Genomic DNA, 21,303 nt, shown 5'->3' on the forward strand with positions numbered 1-21,303 from the left:
ACCCCTTGTCATGATTTCTTGATATATATATATATATATTATTGGTTATTTCACCTTTGTTTTGGGGGTTTGCCCTTTCTCGGAAGCTAATGGCATGTCCTTATATTCCCGTAAGGGCATCACCACCATTGGTACCAATGGTAGTATCAAATGCCTTGGCCTCAAAATGAGCCCCACTGTAGCCCATTCAACGACTTTAGCAAGGCCGGTCCTAATATGATAAAGAGTTTTCCTAGTAGCTTGCCATGGACACTCCTTCCTTCTGTTGTGGCAGAGGCATCTAGATTATGACCAATAGTGGACTTATAGTGAGGGAGGGGAGGGGGTGGAGGTGGGTAGAGGCTGGAGTGGAGTTCTGGAGGAGCTATTGAAGGGCGAGTAGACGATGTTGAGAGTAGCTTCTGTTGGCCACCCTGCCCAATGGTTGGAGATTGCTCCATGCCTCCCCTTGCTAGGGCACAATGAGTCCACAACATCCATCCCTTGCTCAACTCCGTTGGTGCCAACAAGTGGAGGTGACCTAGAATGAGGATGACGAGGTTTATGTTGTTGGGATTCAAATTGCCAACCTTTTTGGTATAAGACTGTCTATTTGGAATTTTAACCATCAATTTTTTTAGATGTACATTTTACTTTTCTAATGAAATAAGGAGATAAATAATTGTTGACAAATACGAATAAAAATAGATTGTTGTGGTTTTTTTCAAAACACTATTTTATAATCCTTTAAACTAATATATCTATAGAACTCGAAGCATAATTTATAATTCATAACTTTAATTGTATCATAGTTTTTTTTATATTTATTTAAAATAATTTATTTTATGTCTATAAAATTATATATATATAAATATTTTTTATTTAAATAAATATTTTTAAAAATTAAATAATATAAATTCTAAATACTTTAAATTTAAAAAGATTTTAAATATTTTTTTATAAAAAATTCTATATAAAATATATTTTAATATTTATATATTAAAAAATTTACAAAAAAATAAAATAAAAAATTATAATTTGAATAAATAAGATGCATATATATATATATATATGTTAGATAGAAGGTAAATGTAAGTAGATTTGATATTATCTTGTGGCTAAGCATTTTGAAAGCTTCATAGATGAGTATTTGACTTTATACATGTTTATAATTGATTGATAGGTTAGAAACATGGCCAACAAGTTAGGCATGTGTTACACGTATAGGTAGCTTGGAGTACAAGCTAATGATGTAGCACACATATAAGAAACTTATCTTGCAAGTTAAGACATGTGTCTCGTAAATTGGACACATATTAGAAGTCCTATAAGATGTCACCATGTAACTCCTAGTTGGAAAGTATATATAGAGGTAAGAATGAAGCCATCTTCATTCCTGTCAAGTCCTTTTTAGACATTAATCTTGTTTTGAAACTTTTTAGTCTTCTTGTCTTTAATAAAAGCCATTGTGATTTAATATATTACTATCTTTGACTGATTTTTTAGTCTTTTCAAGTAACATAAGAGTATATTCAGATTTTATTTCTTTGAAATTCATGTCCTTGATAGTTTGTCAAGAATGCTAATTTATTGTCTTTGTTTTGTGTTAGAAGTGAGTGGATTATCTCACTTCTGTTGTTGTATTTTGAAGATTGTAAACTACATACCTTTAAACTCACCTTTAATTTCTTAACATTGATTTTTTTTTTAAAAGAAAGTTGACTACCTCTCTTTACGGAAACTTTCATTTGATATTAGAGGTTGCGAATTATTCTCTTTTAATTTGACTTTTATTTATTTTTTAATTTTTTATAGAAGAAAAAATTATAGATACTATTTTTAGTAAAAATAAAAATAGATTTATAATTATTAAAAATCTTCACAAATTTGTCAATACTCTAAAAGTAAAAAACTCACATATCTTTAACTTCATACATAGAAGTAGTATTTCAACACCTATGAAAGAGGTCAACAAGAAAATTCAAAGTCTTTGCCAAGAAGTTATGCAATTAAAAGAAGCAAGTAGATCAAAATCACAACTAAATTTAAGAAGTCTTGCTATTTCAAATATGAGAGAGGCAAGTATTAATGTGCTTAATAAGTTTGATGGAATAAAATCAAAATTTTGAGGATTCCTATAATAAGTAAAGCTATATCTAAGGTTGCATCCTTCTCAATATCCTAATGGATTTATTCAAGTTAAACTCATAAGTGCACTTTTCTTTAGAAGTGTTCTCTCTTAGTTTGTACTTTTGATGGAAAAAGATTCATGTCTTTTTTATGATCTAAATTCATTTTTAGAAGTATTTATAGTAACTTTTGGAGAAAGTGATTGAAAAAAGATAATAGAGATCAAATTTATAACTTTACAATAAAGATGACTTTTAGCCACCATATATGCTGCAAAATTCTAAAATCTTACTTGCTATATAAATTAGAATGACAAAACTCTTATTAATCAAATTTGATATGTATTAAAAGATAAAGTCAAAGATTTATTGTTTACAATGCCAAAAACAAGATTATTAGAGGAATTTATTACTCAAGCCATTGCATGTAACAATTGACTCTTTCAAAGATGCCAAGAAGAAAGGCTTGGTTAAAGACGTACAAATAAAACTATGGTAATAGCTTCTAAGTTCAGAGAAGCTTATTCATCAAGACTAAAGCTTATACAAATTTATACAATACATTTCAAATTTCTTATTAAGCAAAAAAAAATTCAACAATGTTAAGAAGATTTGTGCTTATATTGTAGAAAATCTATGAAACATGACCAAACTATCTCAAAAGACCAAGATCCTTCTATTTTACACCAACATAAAGTCTCATTACAAAATAAGATAAAACAAAGTTCAACAAAACTACACAAAATAAGCCATAAAATACAAATAGGCAGATGAAAACAAATAGAACATAATTAAACAAAAAGATGCAAAACCAAATTTTACTACGAGAAAAGGTCTGAATCCATATTTGACCAGATGCCCCAAAAGACTATGGCCAGTCTTATTTAAACCTTATTCTACCATCCTAGATTTTTAGGAATGTTCCTATGTGGTAGATCCCACCTAAATAATTGCATTAAATTTCTTTTCTAAAAGATTCTATAATAGGTCAAACCTAGATAACCGCCTTAAGTCTTTTTTAGAAGGTTTTATGGTGGATCCTATCTAAATAACCACCATAAACTCTTCTAAAATGTTCCATGGTAGATCCAAATTAGTCTACTAACCTAACTCCAATTCTAAAAACTTCCATGGTTCTAACTATCTATATAATTATCTTTTCTATATCTTATTACAGTTAATCTTCTTCTACTAATGCAGGACGTCCTCATTTCACTCTTGATGGTATCTTTGCATTGTCTCTTAGCCATGAGTGAGGTTTTGTGCAAGTTTCCATGTTGCATCTTTAATAGGATAACCTTTCCAAAGAAATTTGTATTGAAGTTGTGGATGTCCAGTGCCATGACGAAGGTAGTGATGCTCCAAAATGTTGTCCACTTCATATTTTTCTTGGTCATCAACTACAACTGGTGGTGGTGGTGGTCGTGGTGGTTGGTATTAATTTGGAAAGCGCTTTGGCTTAATATGAAATTCCTTCAGTTGCAAAATATGGAAGACTAGATGGACCCAAATATGTAGTAGAAGCTCATTGCAATATACAACATAAAAAATTACTGCAGAAATGTGGAAAGTTCCAAGCCACCAAGGTGCTAGTTTACGAATTTGGGTTGATATAGCAAGTGACAAGTTGGTATTAGAGAGTAATACCTAATCACATTCCCAAAAGATCTTGTATTACCAATGATTATCTGCATATTACTTTTGTTGATTTTGTGCAATAGGGAGGCGGTGTCGTGCCTCTTGTAAGATCATTGTAAGCCATTGTATAAATTCCTCCATTTATCAGCTTGTTGGAATTGATGAAACGATGGAGAATTGCTAGCATTATTAGATGTTGACATGTATTAAGAAAAAATGGTGAATGATCAGTACTTGCTTGAATACTATCATTATAAGAAAATTCCAATGGCATGAAGTATTCATCCCAATCATTATGATGAAACCCTACAAATACGTGCAACATATCTTTCAAGGTCCAATTTGTATCCTCTATTTGTCCATCTTTTTGAGAATAAAAGACTATAAATATGGCAAGTCATATACCTAATAGCTTAAATAAGGCTTGCCAAAAACTTCCCATGAAGCATGAATCCCAATCTGAAATGATGACACAAGGTAATCCATGGTGACAAAAGACGGTATCAAAGAAGACTCATGTAAGCGTTAGGACATTAATATCTGAATGCACTATGACCAAGTAAAGTTGCTTCAAGAGTCAATTCACAAAGATGGCAACCACAATATGATTATGAGTTGTTTGCAGCAAATACATAATAAAATCCATAGTTGCTTATTCTCAATAAGTAATAGATAGTGGTATTGGCTACAATAGTTCAAGAGATGCTATGTTGCATGCTTTGTTATATTGACATGACTCATAGGAACGTACAAAGGTTCAAACATCATGATTCAAACTTACCCAAAACTATATCCTTGAGATCTGTTTTAAGGTCTTCTCTCATTCTAGATGTCCAAATATTGGATTGTCATGTTTCTCATGAAGTATGTGCATTCGGAGTTTAGTATTACCAAGTATATAAATTTACTTCTTGAAATAGAGTAAGCCATCACCAAAAGTACAATCCTAATATGATATATCATCCACCTTCAATCGATCGCTAATTATCTTAAAATAAATATAGTATTCCGTAGCTTCCTTCCATTCTACCTCTTTAGTTAGATCTGAAATCATACTTACTAATGGTAGCTATTTTTGCCTTATCTTTTGATTCGTCTTTCAAGTTTTAACTTCGTAATAAATTATTTGGCACAGTATTTATTACCATTATTTATACTCAAGTTAGATATTAAAAAGCTGCAATTGTTCTTTCCAATGATGATGATGTGATTTCATATTTTCCAGATGCAAATCATGTAGCAAGGCTTGATAGTTAGTCTGAACAACCACTGGCTTTGTCAATAGATAGTGTCGCCACATCTTTATGGCATGTACAATTATTAATTACTCTCGATTATGTGCAGAGTAATTGCGCTCTGCCCTTCTGAGCTTGTGTGATTTATATGCCATATATTGAAGGTCCCTACCAAAGTCTTTTTAAAAGACCAGTCCAATAGCAAAGTCAGAAGCATCGATGTCAAGCATACAAGGGAGATTATGATCACACGGTTGCAATATTAGAGTAGTAATGAGTGCCTCCTTCAACTTATCAAAGGCATTTTGCTGATCCAATTTCCATTCAAATGGGACACCCTTCTCCAATATGTTTGTCAATGAGGCAACAATATGAGCAAATTGCCAAATAAAATGGCGATAGTATTTAGCAAGGCCTAAATTGAGCAAACTTCAAAAGCATCTTTAGAGGTTGGCTAATCTTCCCACTGCTTTCACCTTATCTTGTTCCATATGTAAGCCTTCGGGGGACACCACATGCCCCAAAAAAGTAACTTCAGACTTCCAAAGTTCATACTTTGATTATCTTGCAACTCGTATAGCACCTCTCATAGGTCTTGCTCATGCTTTTTAGGGATTTTACTATATATGAAGATATCATCAATGAAGATGACTACATACATATCTAAAAGATCTAAAAATAATCTATTTATCTCATTCATAAAAGAAGTTGGAATATTGGTGATGCCAAAGGGTAAAAATAGCCATTCAAAATATCCATAGCACATACAAAATACCAACTTTTTTACATCCTCTTTTACAATAGGTGTTTGTTAATAGCCACTCTAAAGATCCAATCTACTATAGATGGTTATACCTTGAAGTTGGTCAAGAAGATCATTTATGCATAGAAGTGGATATATATTTTTAACAATTTGCTTATTGAAACCTTGATAGTCAATGCAAAAACAAAGTCCACCATCTTTCTTAAGTGCAAAAAGTATAGGTGCTTCCCATAGTGATATGCTTTCTCAAATGAGGCCTTTTTCCAAGAGTTCATCCAATGTCTTTTGCAGCTCTTCAAGTTCTTTTGATACTAGGCGATAAATTGGTCGACTTATTGGTTTGGCTTCAGACAATAGTTCTATTTGAAAGGAGGCACCTTGATCAAGAAATATGCCACTAGGTAGGTTGGTTGAAAAGACCTCCTGATATTTCCATATGAATTGCTCTGCCCGTTTTATTTCTTCGATCGTCTTTCCCACCATTGACATGAGATTTGGAACCATCATATATATTGGTTGCTCTTGTTGTAATTGCTTCTTCTTAAAGATTATTCCTACAAGTAAGTATTTGATTAGAAGTTATTTTTTTTCTCTTCACTTGATGTGGAGGTGCAAAGAGTTACCTTGCATCCTCCATCTTCAAAAGAGATTGTCATTGCTACTCAATCAACTTTCTTATTTTCCATCTCTAGCCATGGCATATTAAAGATAACAACATATCTTAACTTTGTCGCCTTGAATCTCTCTCTTAAGACGTAGGTGTCTGTTAATGTCAAGATTTTTTCTTCACACATCTCACTCAACATGTTTTCTCGGTCATCTATAAGATATATACTTCCTCCTTTGATTTCCTTGGTTTTATTTCTAAGCTAATTGGTAGTTTCAATTGAGATGCAATTTTTTGTAGAGCTACAATTTATAAGTACTTGACATGGTTGTCCTTTTACTAGTCCCATTAGATGTACTAGTTGATTCTTTTTACACTTGTTTGAGGCTATGCCATTTGACTTTGAGAGATAGTAGTTACCTCTAATACTGGCCCTCAGTGGTTTTATTGGAGAGCCCCATTTTCTTATTCTTATTCATTATTGATTCAATTAATTTCGAAACTATGAACTCGCCTTATCCTGTTAATACTTATAATTTGATATTTTGGACAACCTATGATCTGATGGCTTAATTCTTGACAATAAAAACATAATTATTTTTGTACCAATATATATTATCTTTGTGGTGTCAATGATCCTTGTAATGTATTAATATCCATTGGTATTGGTTGTTGTGCTATAATATTAGATAGTGGCATAAGACTTTGTGCTATAGGTCATGCTCCACAATTTCTGAAATCTATAGCATTGACCCTCTCTGCAAGCCAAATCGCCTCTTCAAATGTTTGTAGATCCCTTAGCTCCACCTCTCATTGGACTTTAGGTTTCAAACCTCGTAGGAATCAATCCATCTTCTCCAGTTTTGAAACATTGTCAATTTGAAGACATAGGGACTTGAATTGAAAGACATAATCTTACACCAACCTAGCTTGTGTAAGATTTATCAACTGATTGTGTGCTATCTTTTTTGCATTGATGGATTGGAATTGATTCCTAAACTCGGTCTCAAACTCCTCCCAATCACAAAATCCACCTTGAGCTCCGTAGCTTTGAACTTGATGTTGCCACCAAATGGTTGCCACATCCTTCAAATAGGTGGTTGCATATATAATTTCTTTACTAGTATTTGTCCCAAATAGTTGGAAGTATTGTCGCATATTAAAGAGCCATTGACATACATCTTCTTCTTTTGAAGTTTCAGAGTATGTACTAGGCTTACTCAATTTCAACCCAACAGGTGTCGACTCTTTTGTTGTTGAGGCTTCTATTTGCCCTTGTAAAGTAGTTATGTGCTCTAAGAGGTGTTGTATTGAGCCTCCAATTAAGATTCCTCTGCCATATCTCCCATACTGTAATTTCTCTACTAGACTCCACTATTATAATATCCTTTCACCTCCCGATTGACTTTTTTAAGAGTAACTTATAGTAGCCTCAATACAATATCCAATGTAACCACAACAACTGACCTTGGACTATATGATGACTATTGACATGCTACCAAAAATAAATAGTCTAATACTAGTTTTGATACCAATGAAACAAAACTAGACTATCTCAAGAGACCAAGATATTTCTATTCCACAACAACATAAAGTCTCTTCATAAAATAGGACAAAATAAACCAAAATAGAACTAAATGGAAATACACAAAATAAGATATAAAAGACAACTAAGCAGATAGAAACAAAATAGAACAGAATTAAACAAAAAGATACAAAACCAAATTTTACTAAGAGAAAAGGTCTGAAGCCATACTTGATCAGATGCCTGAAAAGGCCCTGGCCAATCCTATTTATATCTTATTCTACCACCCTAGACTTTCTAGAATGTTCTTAGGTGGTAGATCCTACCTAGATAACCACCTTAAACTTCTTTTCTAAAAGATTCTATAGTAGGTTCAATCTAGATAACCACTCTAAGCCTTTTTTAGAAGATTTTATGGTGAGCCCTATCTAAATAACTGCCCTAAATTCTTTTGGAATGTTCTATGGTGGATCCTACCTAGTCCACTACCCTAACCTTAATTCTAGAAACTTCCATGGTTCTAACTATCTATATAATTATCTTTTTTATATCATATTACAACCTAAGTACAATACTCAATATTATCCAAAGAAATAATATAATGATAAAATAAGGAGTACGATTGCCAAAGAGGATGATGTGTTAAAATATGAATTTTTTCAGCTATAATAGGGACCCTATAGCTGAAATCTTATATAATATTTAGTAAAGGTCTTATCCTCTCTTTAGATTCTTCACCTTGTTTTATATTAGGAGTTTGTTTTGAACTAAAAAATCACAAAGTCTTTGCCTTACCAAATTTAAAAGCTTCATTTTTTTTTTTTTTATAGATAAAGTCTTTATTAAAAAATAAAAAATATTTTTAGTCAAAAATAATAAACTTGTGCATATAGAAATCATAGATGATTGTTTGTTGTCCTCTGGAGATGTTATCTATGAAACAGTTTCTTTAGATGTAGTAACTAAAGATCATAATAGTTTAATAATATTCAAAATTATTAAATCTCTATCCAATCCTATTATTTTTGGATTATTATGGCTAAAGAAGTATAACCTTCAAATGAATTAGACTTCTTGTAACCTTAATTTTTTCTATAGTTTAGTTCAAAATTTTGCTATTCAAATAAAAATCCATAAGTCTAATACAATCAAACTCTTGTTGGTAAGTATAAGAGCTTTCATGCATATAAGAAAAAAAGGATCAACTTTTGTTGTATATATTACATCTATTTTCAATAGAAAAAAGACTTCAAGTGGCATTCTAAGTCAATACAAAGATTATTAAGATGTTTTTGAGAAGTAAAATATACATATTCTTTTAGAATATTATTTAAATGATTGTTCCATTGATCTTTAAGATAGAGCTTAACCACCATTTAGACCAATCTATAATTTATTATAATATAAATTACTGCATTTAAAGAATACATTGACAAGAACTTGCCTAAAAACTTCTTTTGATATTTTAAATCTATAATAGGAATTCTTGTCTTATTTGTGAAGAAAAAAGATGGATCATTGCAAATTTGTATAAACTATCGACTTTTCTAAAGCATTCTTTACGTAAACAAATGCATCAAACTTTACTATAGATGTGGCATTGTCACAAATAAGAATAAATGATAAGCTTTACTTTATAGCTTTCTATTCTAAGAAACTTTTAGCAGTCAAGATTAATTATGAGATCTACAACAAAGAGCTTTTTATAATCGTGGATTCATTTCAAGAATGACATAATTATCTAAAATGTGCATTTAGTCTAATTACCATATATATGGATCAGAAGAACCTTGAGTACTTTATATTAATGCATGTTTTGAATTGTCGCAAAGCACATTGGAGAATGTTTTTATAAAAATTTGATTTCAAGATCACTTATTGACCTGGAAAACAACAAGATTTATTACACTCCTTTTAAAGATGTTCTTAACTTGTACCTAAAGAAAAAGATGTAACTTTTTATCAAGGAAGAATGTTTTTTTTGAAGCCAAAGCATTTTCATCTTTGAACAATGAAATCAACATTAACTATTGATTCAACTTTTTTTAAATAAATTCAATCAAATATATTCTTTGATCATATTGTTCATGATATTAAAAATATATTTTTTAAGTCTCATAAAAACTCTAAGTTTGTATTTAAAAATAATCTGTTAAATTTTGAAAAAAAAATTATAAATTCCAAAAGATGAAATACAACTACCTATTCTTCAAACTTATCACTATTCTAACTATTCCAACAATTAGATATTTTGGATATGACAAGACTGGAGTTAATGTTGAGAGATTTTTGGTGGTCTCAAAAGTTTTGACATGGCATTTGGTTGGATGTAAGAAGTTTGGTTGGTTTCCAGTCCAATTGTGTTGTTCCCTTCAGCTCTATTCTTCAATCATTCTATCTCTGTTGATCATAATTGACTTTGACTTTCACCAGTAAAAAAGACAAAGACAGTCATAAATCATCCTATAATCGCATGCGACCTTGTCATGTAACACATTGACCTGCAGAAGAGTAGTAGAGTCGGAAGAAAGATTTTACTCGAGAAGAACCATAACAAACATACACTCATAGTTGGAATTCAACTAACTTCCATGCTGTTGCTGAGGAAAGGTGTGAACAGTATGTATCACATGGTTATCAAACCACAAGGTCATGAAGAGCCGAGACTTTTCATGCACCTGGGACGATAAATCATAAACTGTAATTTTCAGCTACTCCACGGAATCCTCAAGAGTCGCTACTTGGATCATATTCTCATCAACTAATCGCTTGCTCAAATCTGTCTACTGAGAAATAAATTATTACAAGTGCTGATCCATTCCTCTACAAATTAAGTCGAAGAACGTAAAGAATCAAGCGTAGAAAAAGCTTGCGAGGTTCAGTTGCAGATACATACCGTTCATCAGCATCAGCTTAGGTCATCTCCAGCTGCTCCAGAGGAAGATGCAGATCCTCTTCTAGGTCGTCTCGCCTCCAACATTGCTCAATCAAGTTCAAATTTTCTGTGCTCGGATATAACAAAGACTGTTCCTCTAAATCTTTAATAGCACACCATTTCATCTTAACCTCTTCCTTGAGCTGACCTCTGTTGCTCTTCAATTCCTTAGCCAAGTTCTGCAGCTTTTCAGTCCCCTATACTGCCATTCCTGGGGTGCTTTTTAAATCGATAAAAAGTGCATTTCAAGACAGTCGAATCTGCAACTGCTGCTGCAAGTCTGCATTTCCAGGCTGAGTAACTTGACTTTCAACTGATTCTTATCAATTGTCATAAGTGACAACTGGGTACACGGGCTAAGAACTGTCCAAATCCTGAATCTTGGTACGAAAGATCACATTTTCAGCCTTATTTCTAACAACATAATTTTGCGGGTTACTGCCACCAAGCGTAGCACAATTGGTAATACCCGCAGGCAACGTAAGTGATCGGACTTCAGAGACCTCTTATAGAGTACGATCTGCTATTCTAGCAGCATTCCTTTTCTGCTCGCTTCTGGATAGCCCGCCTTAGAACTTCTCCTTCTCGTAAATCTCAACAAGAGCAGCCTCCACCTTGGCCATCTCTTCTTTTTCTTTGACCATCTGATGTAACCGTGACTAGAATTTACCGAGCTCCATGAGCACGCTTTCCTGCAAAAGAATGCTGGTCTAAACTAAAACTTTTAAACAACTCATTGGTTCGAAGTTGTTCCTTTTTCTCGTTCCATGCGACTTGCTCTCCTTACTCTCCCGACGGCAAAGAATTATATTTCTGAAAACAACTACTGCATGATAAGAGACGACTATGGGCTTCAGTGGTACTCCCAGCAGAGCCTCCAAGTTTTTCTCTTGAAAAGCATTAAATTTTTGTAAATAAGCAAAACTGACTCCACGACGTGTGCATCCGAGCTTTCCCTACAAAAGAGTCCCACTTCTCAAAACATCAGATCACTCACGCCCCGGAAGTTTTCTCAGCTGAGTTCACAAGCATCAGAGCATCGAGGAAAATCACTTCAGGCTCATGTTCTAAAATTACATCTTGCTCCTTCTTTTACAAGTGCATATGCATATTACAGAAAATAAAAGTTTCTTTAATTTAGGAGAAGCCAAAAGATAAGAGAAGTTGCATGATTCTAAGTTGCCGAACCTGTCTAAAGCAACACCTTCCCACTCTTGATCGAGCTTGAATAACTTACCATCTTCTGAGGTGGACTTGGACTCAACGTCTAGACTTCGATGTCCTCCCTTAAAAGATTCTATCCTCGCCTTCTCACCATGTAGCTCAGTCTGAGGATTCTCCAATTGCTGCCGAAGCTGTTCATTGGTTGCTCGAACCTCTGCGAGGCATTGACGCTCCTCTAAAAGTGCCGCTTCTAGTGTTTCCACTTTCAGCTGAAGCTGCATAATAGTCACTGAGTTTTTTACCTCAGCCTCGTCATCGTGCGTCCCTTCCTCCCATCTGAAACTTTTAATTGCATCGGATTCACCATCTATGGTGTCCAGCTCCAGTTGTAACTGCAAGATAGCGTCATGATGCCTCACCGTTTTCTTCCTCGTTGCCTTGCTATCATCCGTGCTTAACACACACTCACGATTAATTTTGCGTTCGATCTCTTGATATTTCACGTAATTAGCCATTTGCACCTCAAGTTCGCATCTGCGTTTGTGCTCATCTTCTAATCTTGCATGCATTTCAATAATCTCTGCCTGTAACTGGCCTACCATAAAATTTTCATATGAAGCTTCTGGAACTCCACTCTCCAATGCTGGTGTCTTTCGCTGCAACCTTTCCACGAGCGATTCAACTTCTTCCAATGAATCCCTTGTCCACTGGGTCCAGAGCCATCAATTTTTGTTAGCTAACAAAATATCCCTGGAGCACCCCATGCTCTGGACTTTAGCTCGACCTTCTTACCATGTTTCATACTAATGTAACTGGAGAGTGAAAAGGAGTGGACGTGTGCCAACTCAATTGAGAACCAAAGTAGACACTACTCCGAAACTGGAAAAATCTTTCCTCGCGCCCCTCAAAATTCAGAATGAAACCGTTTTAAAAACGAAAAAGGATTCTGAAAGGAGTTTTCTTTCCTATTGATTTCCTTTTTGACTGCTTTAAAGTTTTAAAACTGGTATTCCCCTGAACGAGACAGAAAGGATAGCATTAAGCATTTACAGAACTTGAATTGTTTCACAAGACAGTGGAAGTTGGTGCCTCAAAGTAAAAATAATATTCGAGTTCTAGGCACCTGGAGTTCTGTCTGCAGATTAGTGGACTCCTGGGTTGCCTCCTGCAACTGTATCTCAAGCTGGCTTCGGCTGCTCGCTTCTTGCTCAGCTTTCTCTTCGCTCTGATTCATGTTCAATAGACCACATGAGTCCCAGAGAAATTGATTGAATAGCATTAGCTTCTCAATAGAAGGACCCATGCCACTGAATTTAAATAAATGTTCTTTACCTTCAGAAGCTGTGCCTTCAGCTCAAACATCAATTCGTGGTGCTGTGCTTGCTTTAACTCTAAACAATTAACCTCAAGTGCTTTCTCCAGCTGAAGATTAGAAAGTTAAACAAGATTACTCACTGTTCGATAAAGAAGAGCAGGCCCGGAATAAGAAGAGATGATTGATTTCTCTTCAGTGACGTATTCTACTAAAGCACGTTTCTTGCTTAATTTGTTACTAGTGGGATACTTCACCAGTAAAATATTTATGAGAAAACCAAAACGCTGCACAGGTTACTTGTAAATACAAAAAAATGATCTGAAACTAGCAAAATTTGATTTGCGAAGTGGACGACAGAACTGCTGCGAAATACATACGGGTACCTTCATCGTTCCAAGGTCTTGTTGGAGCTTTTTGCACTCGTCCTGCGAGCTCTCAAGCTCTATTCGCAATACATCCAGCTCACTGCCAAGTAATACCATTAGCATCTATACAAGAAAAACGTATGTTAAAACTATTTTCATGTTCATGACAGAGGAATTTAAGGTGGAACTCAATAATACCTTACGATCCTCTGATTGGCATCTAAACTGGTCCGAAGCTTCATTCGACATTCTGAGAGCTCTCTCTGATAAGAACCAACCTCATTCCGAAGACGCTTCGTTACTTGTCTCTCAGAGACAAGCTTCACCACCAACATCTCTGGCTGGTGTAAACAAGACAAGCAATTATGAGTTAAATGGATAGACACAATATCTAAGGAACTAGTATGAATAATTCTCTTCGAGTCTTTACCCCAAAAATAAAGGAGGAACATCACAGCAAAAAAATTGTGTATAAGAATTAAAGAGTGGCTGAATTATATGATGCATGGTTACAATGTTAACCTTGTGAAGCAAAGCTATTGGACTTAATACCGCTCTACCAAACTGCAAGAAGGACCCTTCAAATGAGTTCAAATCGGTAGAAAGGTCATCATTCAGTTCTGACAAACGCACGGTTGGTATTGCTGAATTATTCTGCCTCCGCAGGCGAGCTAACTCATCCTGTTTCAAAATGCGGAAGCTAAATTCGGTAAGAAACTCCACAACCCAACCCTGAAAAGAGTAATCTAATTTAGTGGACAGTCTCCACACACAATTCAGAATATTGATCGTTACAACCCTTGGGAAGAGAATCTTCAACATCAAAAATAAGAAGAGATAATTGAGATTCACCTTCAACTGTTGGATATGCTCTTTCGATCCTTTCGCCTCTCTAGAAGCATCCTCACCGACAACAGCCTGACCATCCATGACCGATTAAATAAAAGATCGAGAGGTTTTTGTCAATATCCTCGCGTAGAAATTCAACAGTTAAAGCGCAGACAACTCACATTATTCTGAATGAACTTTGCGCGCTGAGCAAACTTAAGGGTGCTGAGCGTCTCCGACGATGCACTGCAAGCGTAGCAGAAATAAAAATCTGTTTATCATGTCTTTAGCTCATCTTAACAATTTGTAGTGTTTCAAATTGAAGTGAGAGATTAAACAGAAGTTGAATACCAGCTGGAGGGGCTGATGTTGGCGATGATTGTAGTTTTAGAGTTGCCTCCAAGTGAATCCTGGCAGCCAATTACGAGATTACTGTAAGCACTCAATCGAAGATTTCAGGTCGTTGCGAACAAATAAAATCAGGATTACAACTCACCTGAAGGAGGAACGTCAGCTTTGAGTCTCGGTATGGTACATGCCGCTGTTTCCCGTTGGCTATGTCAACCAAGTCCATTATGACAAGCCCAAGGGTAGACAAAGATTTATTGATGCTAGCCGCTTCTCGAAAACGCTCTCCATCAACGCCGGAGGATTTCTGCCTGTTTCAATAAATGGAGAGCAATCAAAACGAACGTTCACTGAGAAAATTTCTGCTGACTATTCGATCAGACTGCTAAGATGAATTGACATGCCTTTCAGAGCCAGCCAAGTCGACGAGGTTGAGGCGTCCGATGCGGGAGTTGATCGTTGCATCGCACTCCCACTGCAATCGGCGCAACAGGGTCCCTTCATCAGAACCTGACCATTACATTTGAAAATTTTCAGCAACAATAGCTTCAATGTCAATCAGATTTCGTCATACCTGACTCTCAATGACACAAGTGAAAACACTATGCGACCGGCTGCTCTCTCGGTTCATGTCCGTGGCCGCCACTTTCCTGTTTGCCGCACCCTAACCGCCATAGCCACAGCCATACCTTTGTGAGATTACCGTTTGCAGAATAAAATATTGAAATAAGACTCTTCAATAGACCTCGCTTGTGAACGTACCAATAGAAGGAGATGCAAAATGTTTCGCACATTCTGCGCTTCAACTTCCACTAAACCATCGACGTAAATGCCTTTAGTTGAATCCTCTCGTATAGGTAAATTGGAAGAAGACGGCTCCAGTAAATCGGAAATTTGCTCGTTGTAGATCTCCAAGAAGGAACATCTGCACTTGAATTTCATATTCGTGTGTCGCTGCGCCACTTCTTCCTGTAAACAAGCGACTCCCAAGGCTTTGGTTAAATGGTTTCAGACTCCCTTGTGCTTCACTACGTTTCGAGAGTGAAGCAATTGCGCTCGTACCTCGTGAATTTTTTTGAACAGATACTCAAACACACGCGGCGTCATTCCGCGGTTCTCGTTAGGCTGTCGATCGAAGTCGCCAACGTCGCCGAGCATCGTATGCGTCTTGCCGCTGCCCGTCTGCAGTTAATCCCCAACATCAACCCTTGCAAACATTGAGTGATCAGTTTTCTGTATCACCTAAAATTGTACATTGGCTGGAGAATAGAGACGACGGACCTGGCCGTACGCGAACACGCAGCTATTGTTCCCCGCCATACAATTCTCCACCATCGGTGGCCCTGCGACTCGAAAGAGCTCTTCCTGTACACGATGCAAGCAATTATGCTTCTGCCAGAACTTGCTCCAGCAGCACAATTGGTGGTTATGATTATGAACACACACCTGAGTGACGAACTCGCTCGCCACATAATCAAATGAGAATCGTGTCTCCGGTTGACCAAGCCAGGAGATGGCGTACGCGTTCTCTTGTCTTATGCACCTAGCATGTCCTAGTTGCGCAATTTCGATGCCACTTATTGGACGAGCCCGAAGCAAAACCTGCATCGACTCAATTGAAGATTGAATTTTCCGGCATGGCCAAGCTTCTCCAGCATTTTTCTGTGAAGGATACGAACGATGGATCTGAGGGAGACTGACCTGCACATTGTGGTCCTGCAAGAAAGCGGGATCCTCCTCCAGCTCGAGCCGTGGACTAATTCGCCAAGCGGCACCATTGACGTCATTCCTGGAGGTCTTCCTAGAGCTGCAAGGAGTGCTTTGGTCAGCAAGTCGACCGCCTCGAGATGTGAATACACGACCCGAGAACGAAGCAGATTGCCGCAAGGCTCTAGTCGACAAAGCTGCTGAATCCGTCACTGCATTCTCAAATCGGGGAAAATTGTTTAGCGAGGGCGACCGGCGATGATGTTGCTGCCGCTGGCCCTGGGAAGAACATGGCAATGTAGTCGTTTTCTTCATCCCCCCCGAAGTCGACACCTTGAAGCTGGACTCTGAATCATCTAGAAATAATAGAGGCTTCCGAATGCTAGCTTTTGCAATACGACTCTCGGCGTGAGGTAATCTCTCATGGAAATGAGGATCATTCCCAGCTGAGATTCCGTCACGAGCATCGAAGGAGAGCTTCTTGCCCAACGTCCCAGCCTTAGAGACCACGCGCAGGGAAGACGACATGTCAGGCGCCGATATTTACCCTCTCCTCACAATTTCGCCGTCTCTGCCAAAGTTTCTAACTCCCCAGCGCAACTCGCCCTGACCTGGCTCTCGTCGACGCAAACATATTCCCACCTGCAACATCGATCACACCCTCTGGCATCCCGCCTGCCTCCCCTTCCATGACCTCCATCACGTCCGCAGCAACCACTCCTTCAACCAACTGACTCACTTCCCGCCTCATGACCCTGCAACGCAACACCAATCGCCTCAGGAGAAACTGCAGTCGATCGATCTCGCTGCACTCATGCATGCAGTCGACCAGCAACTCATCCATATGCCCGTACTGCGACGTACGCCAGTTTCCAGGTTGAGTCTGCGGCCACGTACCCCTACAAAAGTGAATCCTAGATCTGCACACGCCATGCGTACCGTTGTCTCCTGTCAGTCGAAGACGTCTCCCACAAGCCTCCTACAAGTCTACCAATGCCGTGATTCGACGCTCTCTAATCTGTAAGCGTCGCGTACGTCAGAAAGCCTCGATTCGTCTGAGAGCGATGCACGCTCCTGCAATCTGAACTCACTAACGGAGCGAAAGCCTACCGATGGATACATATCCTGGTCGTGCTGCCGTAGGTCCTTTTGCCTCGCTCGGCTATGGGCTGGTGGTGCTGGTGCGGGTGACCAGAAGCGGCACTTTTGAATGCTTTCCGGAGGAGGTTTCAAACCGAATACCGCATGGCGCGCTTTCTGTCGCAGTCTCGGCTGAATTCGTCGATTCACACGCCTTGGATATGTAGTCTCTGTAACCGTCGGAACCTAAAACCACTCCACTGACTGTCGTCCGTGACCAACGCCAGCTGACAGATAAAGCCGAAGCAATACTGAGCACCCTCGCCATAATGAGATGGAGTTATTTCGGATTGGATCTGTCATTCACATTGTTGCTTTTCTGTTTTTTGCTTTTTATTTTTGTGTTTTCTTTGTGTCACAACAGAAGGTGTCAGAGGAGGAGCACATATTGCAAGAAATGTTTCAAGAAAAGTCAAGTAAACCTATAGTTAAATAGTGAATCTAGGAGTTGTGATCTGCCCTTACAATCCTATTAAAGGATGTCAGAGGAAGAGAATGAAATGGAGAAAATGTTGTAAGAAAAGTCAAGCAGAGTAATGTTTAAATAGAGAATCAAAGAGGTTGTTGACGTGCCTTATTATTTTTTTTTTAATAAAAACAAGGATGATTCTCTTCAATGATAATACACTGAAGACTTTATCACTTTTTACTATCTCCATAATAAAATCGTCTCTTTCTAAAACTAAGTTACGAAGATTGATGGGGACAATTTTAGATGGAGCCTATGACTTTTAGACTTATCTTTTATGCCTTCAATGAATATATTCTAAAAACATTATGGTCTTTCTTCTTTCGATCTCAATTGGAAGTTGTTTTAGGAAGGGAGGATCAATTTTTTCAAAAGTTGTATGATTGCTAATTGATATCAAACTTGATATTTCAAGATATTAGTCTTAATTTAGATTCATCAAATAATTATCTTAGGAAGTAGTTATTTGAAATATCTAATGTCTATTTGTGAAAACATATATTAGTCTTTTGATTTGTATCTTGTTCTTAAAAAAATTAATTAAATAATTGTCAAAAACTCTAATTGTTAGCTTTTGTCAACTTTTGTATTTTTGTTAGACAATTGTGAACATGCCAAAGACCTCTAGACAACATGTGCTTCTCTCTACCTTCTAACAATGTTGTATGATTGCTTACATGTAAGACAATGACTTAGAGTTCAAAGAGCTCAACCAATTATATGCTTTAGCATTACAAGCTTGATACATCATTGGCAAAAATTTGGTTTCCAAATATCAAGATTTTTTGTTAAATTATCTCATGTCTTAGCCAATATTCATATTCAAGTAACAAGTTTGTACCATTCTTAATGGTTTTTGCATGTTCATAGGTCATCTTAAAGAATACTTTAGCTTCTATAATAATAGTAATTTTCCTTAAGCAAATGTTGTGAACTAGGTTGCCATCTATTTAATGCCTATTATCAACTAGAGTATTAAAGTAGTCCTTTACTATGCTCAAAGGACTTTTAAAGATAACAAAGAATCTATTTTCATATATACCAACTACATCATTTGAATTCTTTATGATATAAGATGGGAGTTGGTTTGTTAGTTTGACATTAAGAGAAGGAAGGAGATTTCAATAGTGACATAGACAAAAAGCTCTCTATGATTTGCTGGCTTTGTGGATGAGACAATTCTAACCATCTACCAAAGGTCAACTATCAAAAATGCTCTTAACTTCATCACAAGTATATACACTCAATATTTCTTTTAGTCGTTTGTAACTATAATTGATAAATCATTATTTATCTTTTTAACTAGTCTAACTCTTATTATAACTATATTATCTATAAGATCTTTGAATTTGCCAATATATTGTGCAATATAATCCAAGCATTATTCTACATTACAATCACTAGCATCTCTTGCATATTATTTAATGGTTACTTCATCTCTTTGAATAATTCCTAATTACTTTCTCTCATCTTTATAAAATATTAATTCCTTACTCTAGTAATAGTTGTCAAGGATAAGAATCTCAAAAAAAGAAATCCTTAATATACTCTTATATCACTCAAAAAGACTAAAAAGTTACTTAAAGATGATATGGTATTAAACTAGAATGGCTATTGCCAAAAACAAGAAGATTAGAAAGTCTTGAAACAAGACTAAAGACTAGAAAGATGTTGGCAGGAGTAAAAAAAGCTTCATTCTTATTTTCATATATATTCTTAACTAAGAGTTATGTGGCAATATCCTATAAGACTTCCAAAACATGTTGACTTTGCAAGAAACATATCTTAACTTGCAAGGCAAGTTTTTTATATGTGCACCACATAGTTAGCTTGTTCCACAAGCTATCAACATGTGGTTGCTTGTTGACTAAGTTTTTAGCCTAGCAATCAACTACAAACTTATGTAAAGTCAAAAGAGCATCTATGAAGCTTCTAGGAAGCTATGCTATAAGATATTATAAGATAAATCTATTTTTATCTACTTCTACTTAATCATATTAGTAACTATTAGAATAAATATGTATGGTTGTTATAGTTGTCTCTCACCTCCCACTTTCTGCTTCCTTCTTTTTTTTTTTTTTTTTTTTAATCTTCCATATTTTTGATAAGAGTCAATTAGGCCTTATACAACAACAAACATTTTTCTCAAATTAAAATTTGAATTTTAAAGCAAATTAAAAACATTCCTTGGAGAAGATCAATATATTTCTAATAAATCATTATGTATTATTTAAAAGTACTAGTACTACTACTATCCATCTTAATTATAAATAAAATGAGGCTTATTTGGTTTTTTCCATTTTTTTAGGCTTGATCTCGTCTCCTTCCTATTATCCAATAGTTCTTATATAAGAGTTCTTTCAATGGTTTTCTTATTCATTGTTATAATTTTTAAATTTTTTTTGACATAATAGAGATATATCCAATGCATTAATTAGAAATTTATTTTTATACTTTTATTTATTTATTTTAATTCTAACACCTTCTACTGAAATGAAAATGCTTATATATACATACATATATATATATATATATATATATATGTATCTTTATTATCTTTATTTTTATCTTTAATAATTTTATTTTATCTTAAAAATAAATAGAAAGTAATAAAGATGAAAATTTTAGGTAAAACTTATAAATTTTAGGTCTAAAAATTAATGAATATTTTTTTAAAAATAATCTAAACCATTTTTTTAATTTTAGAAGAAATTCAGTTTTCTAGTGGTTTTTACATTATTATTATAATTATTATTATTTACTATTATTCAAAATTCATTCTTCTATTTTTCTCTTCTTTTATTATTATTTAAATTCTTTTTTCAAATATATAAATATATATATATATATATATATGTGATATAAATATTAATCCAATTCTTGATCTTTTTTAAACATATAAAAAAAGGGTCTTAGTCCCTAATAAGATGAAATTGTTTTATTTGCTTTCACTAGAGTTTTTGAGGATGAATTTACATCTTGTCTTTTAATATCTATTTTTATATCTATAAAATAATAGATCAGATTTACTACTATTAGAACCATCATCTAGGTTGTAATTGAACATAAAAGTATTTAATAATAACAGATGATAAGAATTGTAAGAAACTAAAATAAAAAAAGAGAAAAAAATACAATGACCATCTTGTTTGTCAA

General features: G+C 35.3%; 1 protein-coding gene and 1 long non-coding RNA gene across 6 annotated transcripts; both read right to left on the bottom strand.

The window, feature by feature from the left end:
• Positions 1-10,391: 10,391 nt before the first annotated feature.
• LOC112294785 (kinesin-like protein KIN-12G) lies at positions 10,392-17,388 on the bottom strand. 4 transcript variants are annotated; one of them, XM_073540479.2, is made up of 18 exons: positions 16,533-17,388; positions 16,278-16,433; positions 16,113-16,196; positions 15,894-16,013; positions 15,594-15,800; positions 15,406-15,495; positions 15,232-15,306; positions 14,980-15,138; positions 14,835-14,893; positions 14,666-14,729; positions 14,508-14,573; positions 14,289-14,336; positions 13,854-13,996; positions 13,674-13,755; positions 13,308-13,397; positions 13,099-13,200; positions 12,049-12,682; positions 10,392-11,767 (listed from the first exon to the last, which is right to left on the bottom strand). In XM_073540479.2, the coding sequence occupies exons 1-18, from the start codon at positions 17,064-17,066 to the stop codon at positions 11,712-11,714; spliced, it is 2,769 nt and encodes a 922-aa protein (XP_073396580.1). In that variant the 5' UTR covers positions 17,067-17,388; the 3' UTR covers positions 10,392-11,711. The 4 variants fall into 4 exon arrangements, with proteins under 4 accessions (XP_073396580.1, XP_073396579.1, XP_073396578.1 ...); XM_073540478.2 differs by having other exon boundaries at positions 14,208-14,336; XM_073540477.2 differs by having other exon boundaries at positions 14,178-14,336.
• Positions 17,122-17,604, bottom strand: LOC149987537 (uncharacterized). Of its 2 annotated transcripts, none has more exons than XR_016497894.1 (2): positions 17,478-17,604; positions 17,122-17,293 (listed from the first exon to the last, which is right to left on the bottom strand). It is a non-coding gene; the product is annotated as an uncharacterized LOC149987537 (long non-coding RNA). The 2 variants fall into 2 exon arrangements; XR_016497893.1 differs by having other exon boundaries at positions 17,436-17,563.
• Between the last annotated feature and the right edge of the window lie 3,699 nt (positions 17,605-21,303).

The sequence above is a fragment of the Physcomitrium patens genome, chromosome 17 (genome assembly GCF_059467195.1).
Source record: "Physcomitrium patens ecotype Gransden chromosome 17, ASM5946719v1, whole genome shotgun sequence".
In the NCBI taxonomy this organism is placed as follows: Eukaryota; Viridiplantae; Streptophyta; class Bryopsida; order Funariales; family Funariaceae; genus Physcomitrium; species Physcomitrium patens.

Excerpts from the sequence above, each read along its gene's own strand:
- LOC112294785 (XM_073540477.2), bottom strand. The coding sequence starts at position 17,066 with ATGTCGTCTTCCCTGCGCGTGGTCTCTAAGGCTGGGACGTTGGGCAAG. Across the intron at positions 14,730-14,834 it reads AACATCAGCCCCTCCAGCTG|TGCATCGTCGGAGACGCTCA; the intron begins GTATTCAACTTC and ends CTACGCTTGCAG. Across the intron at positions 11,768-12,048 it reads CAAGTCCACCTCAGAAGATG|GGAAAGCTCGGATGCACACG; the intron begins GTAAGTTATTCA and ends ACTCTTTTGTAG.